At 41.6% G+C, this 11811-nt stretch overlaps 1 protein-coding gene across 1 annotated transcript; it reads left to right on the top strand.

Annotated features, from left to right (window-relative positions):
• Positions 1 to 10: 10 nt before the first annotated feature.
• Positions 11 to 10826, top strand: gss (glutathione synthetase). Its single transcript, XM_026154343.1, has 13 exons — positions 11 to 255; positions 541 to 682; positions 2057 to 2202; positions 2366 to 2441; positions 3439 to 3578; positions 5946 to 6062; positions 6396 to 6476; positions 6595 to 6672; positions 6797 to 6866; positions 7792 to 7986; positions 8130 to 8211; positions 9840 to 10029; positions 10154 to 10826. Exons 2-13 carry the CDS (start codon positions 545 to 547, stop codon positions 10275 to 10277), a joined length of 1437 nt encoding a protein of 478 aa, XP_026010128.1. The 5' UTR covers positions 11 to 255; positions 541 to 544; the 3' UTR covers positions 10278 to 10826.
• The last annotated feature ends 985 nt before the right edge of the window (positions 10827 to 11811 follow it).

Raw genomic sequence — 11811 nt, 5'->3', positions numbered from 1 at the left:
TTTGGTTAGTAGTAGCCGTTCAGCCGGTTCATCTAGTTTATGCGTCAGGGATTGAAGTGTGTACATGCTCCGGTTAGGTCTTGTGATGCACCGTGGAAGGTAAAGGGTGGCAGTCTTAATCGCTCTCTGCATAAGTGTGAAAGTACTTGATGAGAACACAGTCCAAGGGAACCTTCTAGGTTGATGGCTAACTAGCTTCTACTACCGGTGACTGCTAACAGACGGTGTTAAACGACCTGGTTAAAACTTAAGCAGGTAAGTTAGCCACATGTGTTGTTTTGATGTTATAAACTATCCTATAACACGATTATTACAGAAAAGAAAATGTTTAATGTATTGTTTAAGGTTACTATCGATGTATGACGTGTTTCATTGTAATTATTGTTATTTAAATATAATTTATTTTAGTATTTACGCTTGTGTATTGTGTATATGTATATGTGTATCATTTAAAGCAGTTTAGGAAATTTAAGTGATGAGCAAACACTGCGGTAATAACGTTAGCAGTAATAGTAATCTTATTTGGTTATCCTACTTCAGGTGAATGAGAATGGCGCAGGGGCTACCAGACGAGATGCTGATGAACTCGGCTTTGATAAAAAAATTGGCAGAGGAGGCAAAAGACTCAGCCGTTACACAGGGTGTCCTAATGAGGCTCCAGGAGACCCCCAACTCATCTGAGGTGCGAATTATACACACATGTAGCATGTAGCGGTTGTAGCATTGAGGGTTGGCCTGTAGGTCAGGAGGTAGAGCAGGTCATTGATCGTGGCTGGCTGCTCCAGTCTGCATGCCAAATGTCACTGGGCAAGATACTATCCACAAGTTGTGTGAATGTGTGTGAATGTTAGATAGAAAACACATATAAAAAGTATAGAAAAAAGTGCCTGTATGAATGGGTGAATGAGGCAAGTTGTATAAAGTACTTTCAGTGCTTAGGTAGAGTAGAAAAGCACCATATAAGAAACAGTCCATTTACCATTTACATGTAGAAGCACTTTCACTGGTTTTTCATTGCTGGATAAGTGTTAGTATAGTTATATAATCTTAAAGAGGGAATGTGTACTTGTGAAACTCATATAAAATTTGCAAGTCTGCTCAGGTATGATTTTGAATCGTCTTATTATATTCATTCTTGCCCCATCCAACAACTGCACCTGAAAGAGTAAAGCTACAGACCATGAGAATACATTTCCTCAAAATATTCATTCAGGGGAAGACGCTACATATTTGTAACATGTAGTGTATATTTGTAATATTATACTTTTCCTGGTGTTAGGTTTAGTGAAGCCACGTAACAAAGCACGTTCCCTTGTTGCTTTTGGATTATGGAACTACTGGGAACATGTTGACTGACTGATTCTTAAACAAACAGGTAACCAGTGAAGGGAGGCTAAAATTTCAGTAATCTGGTCTTGCTTCTCTTTAGCCATTAATAGGTAACCTACAGTATTTTAGACCAGCTGCAAACGTGTAATAGATGTCATATTAAGACCAATGCACAGTTCTCCTGGCAACGGACAAACCCAGAGTCGTCCATCGGATTGCCAGACGGAGACTTTTGGGAATATAGCGTATGACCAGTTGCAGGTCTTTAAAACAAAGGGTTAATTCAATCATACTGAACTGAATGAGACTGACCTTAACAACTGATTTAATCTGTTTGTCCAGTTTTAGCTGAATGTGATTGAATGGCCATGAGCAAAGTAGTGAAGTAGTTATACTTTAAATAAATGCTTAAACTAAAAAAAAAAAAAGTAAGTAAACATTTTTTTCAGCATCTTTAACAGAATTCATATGTTAGGTAATAAGCCTCAACAACAAAGATCACATACCAGTGGAATGTTAAACCGTTGCTGATGAAAAGGCCGTGTTGAATGTGAAGTCATGTTAGGAATTTGTTCTGCCTTAGGGCAGAGGATTTCAGAGAGATCTTTATTAAGCCCGTGTTTTGAGTCCACAAGCCATCTCCAATGTTTGTCCAACAGTTTTGTTTGTTTTGTTTTGTTTCCCCTGGTCAGCATTCTTTTCTCACATTTTACATCTTGTTTTTCAGGTGGTCTCCTTTGCTCCATTCACACTGTTCCCCACACCTGTACCTAAAGCTGTATTCTCCCAGGCTCTGGCAGTGCAAACACACTACAACACCCTGGTGGACAAGATTAGTCAGGATGCAGACTTCCTACAAGAAGCTTTGGCTAGGTAGGATGCATTATGACCTCATGTATGTGGTTTGGAAGAAAAAAACTCATTATTGTCACAGTCTCTGAAGTCTGTCTTCAAATGACCCGTTAGTTTAATTCAAAATGAATACACTGTGATGAAAAACCTGCTGACAAGATTTGAACAAAGTGTCTGTTTACAGCACCATCGCTGTGGATGATTTCACTGCAAGGTTGTTCAAAATCCACCAACAGATCCTTAAAGAAGGCAGGTCACAGGTACGTCAGCACAGCCCCGATGACACTGGTGTTAGGGGGAGCTCAGGAGGCAGAGTCTGTAAGTTGGAAGTTTGGCGGATTGATTACCCAGTTTGTCCAGATTCCAGTTTTCTTAGGCAAGATGATGAACCCTGAGTTTCCCCCAGTGCATCCAGTGTGTGCGAAGTTAGACAAGGCAGTTTGGAGGCTTTTGTGTGGTTGGGTGAATAGGGTTTGCAGTAAAATGCGCCTTTCAGTTAGAGCAAAGTGCTGCATAATTATCATTCCATTTCCCATCATCATTGTACTTGAGCTGTTTGGGCTCTAAGGCCTTGGTGTGTTGCTAAATCCAACAAAGCTGTTTGCTTGCACTCAATAAGGATTCAAAAGTAGTGAAAAGAAAGAGTGTATAAAAAATCAAACAGTTTCTAGTTAAGGAAGATTGGATTTCAAATAGAGTATTTGTAGAATGAACATCTTGGGTCATCACTGCAGGTGTGAGGTTGTGTAAACGTTTACAGGAATGATTTTTCAGCCTATCTGTTCCTTTGGGGTGTTGGCTGTTTTGGGTTACCTTCACCACTATGTATTTTCACCATGAAAACCTTTCTATCTGGCTTCTTTTGGGGCCATTTTTGGAGGGAATTTTTTAAAAAGTTAGAAATGGAACGATGATGCAGGCTCTTTTCTTTTTGGGCTTCGTATGCTAGCCATTAAATCCTGAGAGATTTCTTATGAGAAAAAAAGACAGGGAACGACAGGGAGGAGAGGGGTGAGAGGCAAAAGCTATATTTTGGCTAAAACTAAAATCTTGTTTCAATTATCAGCTGTTTTGCTTTATTGCTTGACAAAGTTCTTCACAATTTTCTAAAACTCTGTGACATCTTTAGATCTGCTGTAGCATAGAATGAAGAAAACCATTAGGTTCTTACAACAGTGTAGCTGGGACCATAAAAATCTATTAATGGATTATAAAGTGACCAAATGCTGCAGCTGGGATTCTTTGCCTTTGTTACAGTCCATTGTGTTGGGTCTCAATCGGTCTGACTACATGCTGGACCAGAGAGAGAATGACACGCCATCGCTAAAGCAGATAGAGATCAACACCATTGCTGCCAGTTTCGGAGGCCTTTCATCGCGCACGCCAGATGTACACAGGTAAGCAGGTCATTTATGTGTCACCCATATTCTGTAGGTTAGCCACTAGAACTCAGCAGTAAGAGTGATCATGTTGGCCAAGACCTTCAAATATATTTACTGTCATCTTTATAGCCACCGTTTCACACAGCTACTTTACCCTTATTTAAAAAAAAAGATAAATAAAAACCCCACATTCCTTTATTTCCCTTACAGTTGACACCAATCTCTTTGCTTTGCTGTCAGTAGGTTTGGGATTTAATACAGCTATAAACAATCTACAGGGTGGGCCATTTATATGGATACAGCATAATAACATGGGAATGGTTGGTGATATTAAAGTCCTGTTTGTGGCACATTAGTATATGTGAGGGGGCAAACTCCTCAAGATGGGTGGTGACCATGGTGGCCATTTAGAAGTCGGCCATCTTGGATATATCGTTTTTTTTTTCAATAGGAAGAGGGTCATGTGACACATCAAACTTATTGGTAATTTCACAAGAAAAACAATGGTGTGCTTGGTTTCAACGTAACTTTATTCTTTCATGAGTTATTTACAAGTTTCTCTTAGTTCACAGCCATTGACATGTCAAAGAGGTTAACACGTGAGGAGCGGATCGAAATTGCGTTAATATCTGGTGAACGCAGTAACCGGGTCATTGCAGCAGATTTCAATGTAAGACACCCTACGAGATCACCCATCTCCCATGCTACAGTTAGCAAACTGCTTGCTAAGTTTCATGAAACTGGTTCAGTGTTGGATTTGCCAAAATGTGGACGCAAGAAAACTGTCACTAATGAAGAAACATCAGTGGGTGTCCTAGCTTCATTCAGCAAGAGCCCACAGCGTAGCACTCACCGCATGTCACTGGAGAGTGGCATTAGTCGAACATCCCTTCGGCGGATATTAGCTACTCACAAATGGCACCCTTACAAACTCCAGCTATTGCAGCATCTCAATGAGGATGACCCAGATTGGCACACAGAATTTGCAGAATGGGCAAAACAAAAATTGGAACAGGACCCTCAGTTCACGAAGAAGATTTTGTTCAGTGATGAGGCAAACTTTTATGTGAATGGTGAAGTTAACAAACAAAACCACCGCTATTGGTCTGACACTGACCCACATTGGATGGATCCCTCCAAGACTGTTGGAACAACAAAAGTGATGGTTCGGTGTGGTATATGGGGTACAACGATAGTGGGTCCATTCTTCATCAATGGAAACCTCAAGGCCACTGGATATTTGAAATTGCTACATGATGATGAGTTTCCCTCTTTATGCACTGAAGCTGGCACGTTCCCTGAGTTTTTCCAGCAAGATGGTGCACCACCACATTATGGGTGCCAGGGCCGAGCATTCCTAGATGAACAGTTTCCTGGAAAGTGGATTGGTCGTCGTGGGCCAGTTGAATGGCCCCCAAGGTCTCCCGATCTGACCCCCTTAGACTTTTATCTTTGGGATCATCTGAAGGCAATTGTCTATGGTGTGAAGATATGACATTTGCAACACCTGAAACTACGGATACTGGATGCCTGTGCTGGCATTTCTCCTGCGGTGTTGCTATCAGTGTGTGAAGAGTGGGAGAAGAGGGTTGCATTGACAATCCAACACAATGGGCAGCACACTAAACACATTTTATAAGTGGTCAGAAACTTGTAAATAACTCATGAAAGAATAAAGTTACGTTGAAACCAAGCACACCATTGTTTTTCTTGTGACATTACCAATAAGTTTGATGTGTCACATGGCCCTCTTCCTATTGAAAATACAAAAGTTATATCCAAGATGGCCGACTTCTAAATGGCCACCATGGTCACCACCCATCTTGAGGAGTTTGCCCCCTCACATATACTAATGTGCCACAAACAGGACTTTAATATCACCAACCATTCCCATGTTATTACGGTGTATCCATATAAATGGTCCACCCTGTATAAAAGATAGACATAGCTTTTGTGTCTGAAAAATGAAGCCACTGCAGAAGTTCTTTTAATCTGCATTCTTTTCAGTGGCCAGGGGGGGGCGCCTCTTGTGGTTGTGAAAGATATTCCGTTGTATAGACGTCTACATGAAAATGCCCCTGTTATGAGTTTATAGGCTCATTAATGTCATGTCTTATTAAATACAATATAAAGTTAATTTAATTATAGACTATAAAAGGCAGGATTGATCGACAAGTTGCTAGCCTATGGCTGTACAATTTCCCTCAGTTTATCAGTTTCAAGGTGGCAAGATGATGGCAGCGAAAATGCTCATCTTAAGGCGTCACATGCGACTTAGAGTGAGACTGGATTGTTCGAGGCATGGTCAGGAAATAATGATGATAATAATGATAATGTGCTGTGATTAGGTTTGCTGAGAGTGCTTACAATCTTGCTTGACAGACATATCCTGAAGATGGCCGGCAAGCTGGAGGAGAGCGAGCGTATCCTGGATAATAATCCTGCAGCTGGTCTGGCCAGGGCTATTGCCAAAGCCTGGGAGCTCTATGGATCAGAGAAGTAAGAATGAAGTACATCCATCGAGTACATGCCAGACATGCTGTTGATCGCTCTTTGCTTTATTCACTTGGTCTAATTATGTCACCATACATGATGAATTAATTAGTACATCCAGAATAAAACTTTTTGCCAGTGGAGCTGTACATTCAAACACTGCTTCTGCTGGTGTGGTTGCTCAGTGCATCATAATATTACAAACATTTCTTCAGGACAACAAAGGCCAGTGACAGTTTTGGTAGTATGGGGCACCAAAAAGCAAATCATTTCAGTTAAAATCAAAACCGTGAGAACCAAAAGTCCAGAAATTTTGAGATGCAGTTGTTGTCGTTGCAGAGCAGTCGTCGCGTTCTTTGTGGAAGACGTCCAGAGAAATATCTTTGATCAGCGATTCGTTGAGTATGAACTTTGGAAGAGGTAGGTGTGTGTGAAGGGTTAGAGCTCTCATACCTGCATGTTTTCTTTGTGTGGAAGTTAAAACATTATCTTAAAGCATTTGAAGAGTTGTGCTTTTCACCAACATGCCGTGTTTCAGAAACATTCACGTAATAAGACTGCGGTTTGAAGATGTCTTTAAAGCAGGGTCCCTTGATCAGGACAAGAGGCTTTTTGTGTAAGTCGATTTCTGTCAGCTCACAATGCACTGACACATTATTTAAGTGTATTATTCTCAAACAAAAACTGTGTTACGCATAGCAGTGGTCCTTAATGTGTCTTTTATGTCGCTTTCACTTCAGGGACGGCAAAGAGGTCGCCGTGGTGTATTTCAGGAATGGTTACATGCCTGACAACTACACTTCTGAACAGGTCCAACTTTTGATTTGCACACAGAATGGAAGATTACATTAGAGTTTAGTTAGAAACATGCAACATGCAGACTTACTTAAAATGATTCGTATTCATGAGAAACTAGAACGTCATTATCATCCAGTTTATTTCTTTCCCTGCCTAGCAACACCAAGTCTAGCCCTGATTGGCTGATATAAGTGACAACAGACCTGTCGCCTTGTCAGTCTGAATGGGTGATTAGATGGTAAATGGCCTGTATTTGTATAGCGCTTTACACTACATTCAGTCATTCACACACTGGGGATGGCAAGCTACATTGTAGCCACAGCTGCCCTGGGGCGCACTGACAGAGGTGAGGCTGCCGGACACTGACCACCACCAGTAGGCGACCTAGACTGTTGGTGCCGGGGCTCGAACCGGCAACCTTCCGATTACAAGACAAACTGCCAACTCTTGAGCCACAATGTTCTCTGCAACATTGTGTGTAGATACGTGCAGCTGTGTGTTAATTCTGCAGGCAGGAACAGGAAGTGAAGGAAAACTGGCGAGCACCATGGAACCAACACTTAATTGGACATAACGAGTTAAAACAGTTTGCAAATTTAAGCCAAACTGCTGAATCTACTGTCCAGGCTCTCTTTGATAGCGTGACTCTGTGTTGTTCTCCTTCATTCTTCTGTCTCTGTCAAATCTCAGCATAATATAAACCAACTATTGTCACGCTCTGCTGGTCGGTGTGCTGGCTGTTTTGTCTGGAATCTCAACCACGAGAAAGTTTGTACGAACGAAGCTAAAAAAAACCTGCGACAGTGTGTAAAACGTTATTAGCAGCAGTGAAATAAGATTCCAAGAGTTAGTGAAATGATAGAGGCTATTTTATGCTGGAAAATCATCTAATGATAAAAAGACAAGCAGAGAATTCATTGTCTGTTTTCAATTACAGAGCTGGGATGCTCGTCTCCTCATGGAGCGCTCTCGAGCTGTGAAGTGTCCAGATATCAGCACTCACCTGGCTGGTACCAAGAAGGTTCAGCAAGTGCTCGCCAGACCCGGAGTCCTGGAGAGGTTCTTCCCGGACCAGCCTCAAGCTGTGCAGCAGATCCGAGCGACGTTCGCCGGCCTCTACACTCTAGACATGGTGAGAAAAAGCACACGATTTTTTCATTGTTTGGAAAGTTTGGCATTAGATAATCCTCACCTGGGTGTTGATGTTCAGTGTAAGCAATATCATTCACATTTTATTCCTCTCATTTATTTCTCTGTGGTTGTGCTCGTCTACAGGGTCCAGAGGGGGACAAAACAGTGTCAATGGCCTTGGCAGCACCAGAGCGGTTTGTCTTGAAGCCTCAGCGAGAAGGAGGAGGTAAACTGAACTTTTTAATAAAGCACACTTGATGTTAACACCAGAAGCAAATGATGGAACTTGTGTTTGCTGCTCACCATTTGTTAAACTCGGGAAGTTTAAGCAGTGCATGGATCTGCACACACGTGCAGTATTTGCTTCATTCCACGTATGAGCTAGCCTCAGTCAAAACAGTGACGACACATACATGACTGCCTGCTGTTTTGCATTACTGTGTATCTACTGTGATTCATGCATGCTGTACTGTGACTGAGATAATAGTGTGTATGAGACACACTTGACAACAACATTGATCAGGATGTGAAAAAGCTACCAGATACAAGTTGTCAGCAGGTTATGGCTGACTAACCACCCTGCCTTACATCACTCTGGGCTAATACTGTAAAAAGCAATCATTAGTTTTCTTTGTAATATCAGAGCATTTGTTTTGATAAATACTTAGGTCAGTATCAGGGTTCATATGAGCTATTTTAGCAGTAATTTTACACATGAACTGGAAGGAGAACTTTGAGGAGCTGATGAATGTAGAAGATGAAAGAGAGAGGAGGATGGAGGAGGGGAGTTAGATGAGAGGGCAATCTGACCAGACCGTTTAACAGAGACTGAGAGGATGCCCGAGGAATGGAGAGGTGTGCTGCTGCTGATTTTCAAGAACAAGACAGATGTGCAAAGCTGTAGTAACTACAGAAGGATAAATCAAGAAGCTATGGGACAAAGTTGCTGAGACTAGGTGAAAATGAGAGGTGACGTTCAGTGAGCAGGAGTGTGGCTTCGTGCTGAAAAGAGCACAACAGATTCTCTGGAGAGAAGGTGAAGGAAAGTCAGCTGACGCGAGACAGAATACATGTATGTGAGTCAGAGGGAGGCAGGTATAATGGTGGAGATAGAAGAAGTAGAGATAGTGAAGGTAGATGAGATTTAATACTTGGGGTCAACTATCCACAGCAACAGACAGCACACAAGAGAAGTAAAGAGTTGGGTGCAGGCAGGGTGGAGTGGGTGGAGACAAGTGTCAGTGGGGATTTGTGACAGAAGGATAGCAGCAAGAGTGAAAGGGAAGGATTACAAGATGGCAGTGAGGCCTGCTATGATGTATGGTTTGGTGACAATGGCATTGACAAAAAGACAGGAGGCTGGGCTGGAGGTAGCAGAGCTGAAGATGGAGCTGCCAGGCAGGAGGAAGCGAAAAACCAAAGAGATTGATGGATGTGGTGAAGGAGGACATGCACAGGGTTGGTGTGACAGAGGAGGATGTTAGGGATAGCATGACAAAGGGGCAGATGATCCGCTGTGGCAACCCCTAAAGGGAGCATCTGAAAGAAAGACTACTTGAGGCAGTATTTGTTTAATATTTCTTTATTCTAAATATGTAGCAACTTGCTTGTACTAGCAAGCAGGCTAGCATTATCCAACATAAGTAGGAAAAAACCCAGCCAAATAAAGATCTCTCCATTTGCCTGTCAGACTGGCCGGGTGTAGCCAGGTGTGGTTCACTGGGTAAAACTGAACTTTCTCTTCACTAATTTTAAAAAGTGTTTTACAAAAGTTTGCTCATCTGCTAATGTGAAATAATTCCTATCTAGCCATGTCCATTTTATCTATACTTAAGTGTAGAATTGTTTTTCTAGGTAACAACATTTATGGATCAGAGATCTGCCAGGTCCTGGAAGAAGTGAAGGAGAGTACCGAGCGTACAGCCTATATTCTGATGGATAAAATCCATCCAACCCCTGTAAGGAACTACCTGATGAGACAAGGCAGCCCCCTGAAAATAAGCAACTGTCTCAGTGAACTGGGAGTGTTTGGAGCATATGTAAGGTATGTGACCACTACTGCATTGATATTAAATGCATTTTGTTTGTGGCTGTTTTTTTAGAAGTATTTGCAGATTCCCAGTGTAGTGGTTGTTTCTAATTTTAGCCTTTTCTTTGTTTTCTTACAGACAGGGTAAAGACATGGTGACAAATGAGTGTGTGGGCCATCTGCTGAGGACCAAGAGCTCAGAACACTCAGACGGGGGCGTCGCAGCAGGAGTGGCCGTGCTCGACAATCCTCTGCTGTTCTGAGATTTTACACTCCTGCCTGCACATACAAACCACAGTGAAGTCACAGCAGAAATGTCTCTTTAAAAAAAAAAGAAAAAGTCTTTGTTTATTTTTTTAATAAGTTCAGTAATTAAGTGAAGAAGAGTGATTAGATAAATTGTTTCTTGCATTTTTGAATTAATGATTGTGTTTAGGATTATTTCAGAAACATGTTTAGAGGATCTTTGTAAGCCTGTATTTACTTTAAAAGAAGGGAAGCACTTCTTCATTCTACAGAAAAGGTGACACATTACAGATGAGTTCATAAAAAGTGTCACTGTCACTCTTTCAAGGCTCTGTCACTAGGCTGCCATCTTGTGGCAGTGTGTTGTTACTACAACATATGAAATTGTGTTTCTATTGGAAATATAATTCAGCGCCACTGAGCCGCTCTCAGTTACAAACTGAACCCGTTTTTTTAGACATATAAATCACTAAAGACAGTGAAGCTTTTGGTTTTGTAAAAGTGGTTCATAATCGTGGGGCAGGGATAGCTCAGTAGGTAAAGTGGTCGCCCCATGATCGGAAGGTCGGCGGTTCGAATCTGCTTAACGGCTACCCTGAGGTACCCCTGAGCAAGGTACCGTCCCTACACACTGCTCCCCGGGCGCCTGCTTAGTGGGCTGCCCACTGCTTCACTGAGTGAATGGGTCAAATGCAGAGAAAAACAAGTAATTTCCCCATGGGGATCAATAAAGTATCCATTATTATTATTATTAATCAAAATGCACGTTAATTTTATAAGGTTGAAGAGCAGTTAGCAGTGCATTCATGGACGTCTTTTGTCACGATGGCATGAACTACAAACGTGAGCTCCAGGTGAGACTGCACAGAAGAACAAGTGTCCTTAAACTGCATCAACTGATGACTTCTTACAATTTTATTCTGTGTTTTTATAATCTTTGTGTACACATACTAACACAAGCTACTGTAACTTAGAGAAGCTCAGCAATATATTGTTAAGTATACAAACAGTTCCAGGTTCTGGACTTTTTGAATGGCCCACTTTGGATCATGTGAAGGATGTTCAGTTTTTCTTCTTCTAGGCATTGAAGGGTTAATGCTGTTAATTGCATAGTACAGTGACAGATAACTTGCTGAAGTTGGTGCACCTTGTGGACCAAAGAATAATATCCAGTATGATGTAAATGAAAAAAATAAATGTTATGACTGTAAGGCTGGACTTTCTTCTCTGTTCATTTGCCTAACCCTAGCCCCAAGTAGCCCCTATTCAGCGACAGGTTGCTTCTCCCAAAGTCAAGAACCAACAGACTTAAAAACTCCTTTGTCCCAAACGCCATCCAGCTGTTTAACTCCTCGTTGGAGGAGAGAGGGAGGGGAAACGGGGACAAAGGAGAGTGGGAACAACTGAGCTGTAGTGGGTTTTTTTACACTGTGCAATATTCACAATATTTCCTCTTATATTCGACTGTGCAATAGACTCACTCAAATGTGCAATCCACAGGTATTCCTATTTATCCATATTATATATTCTGTGTATATATATATAAATATA

The sequence above is a fragment of the Astatotilapia calliptera genome, chromosome 20 (genome assembly GCF_900246225.1).
Source record: "Astatotilapia calliptera chromosome 20, fAstCal1.2, whole genome shotgun sequence".
In the NCBI taxonomy this organism is placed as follows: domain Eukaryota; kingdom Metazoa; phylum Chordata; class Actinopteri; order Cichliformes; family Cichlidae; genus Astatotilapia; species Astatotilapia calliptera.
The sequence above is the reverse complement of the archived record's forward strand: the minus strand, read 5'-3'. Positions and strand labels throughout refer to the sequence as shown.

Bases quoted from the DNA above. Each gene is read 5' to 3' on its own strand.
- gss (XM_026154343.1), top strand. From the start codon at position 545: ATGAGAATGGCGCAGGGGCTACCAGACGAGATGCTGATGAACTCGGCT. The intron at 6,673-6,796 runs GTAAGTCGATTT...CTTTCACTTCAG, and splicing joins CAGGACAAGAGGCTTTTTGT to GGACGGCAAAGAGGTCGCCG. The intron at 8,212-9,839 runs GTAAACTGAACT...TTGTTTTTCTAG, and splicing joins GCCTCAGCGAGAAGGAGGAG to GTAACAACATTTATGGATCA.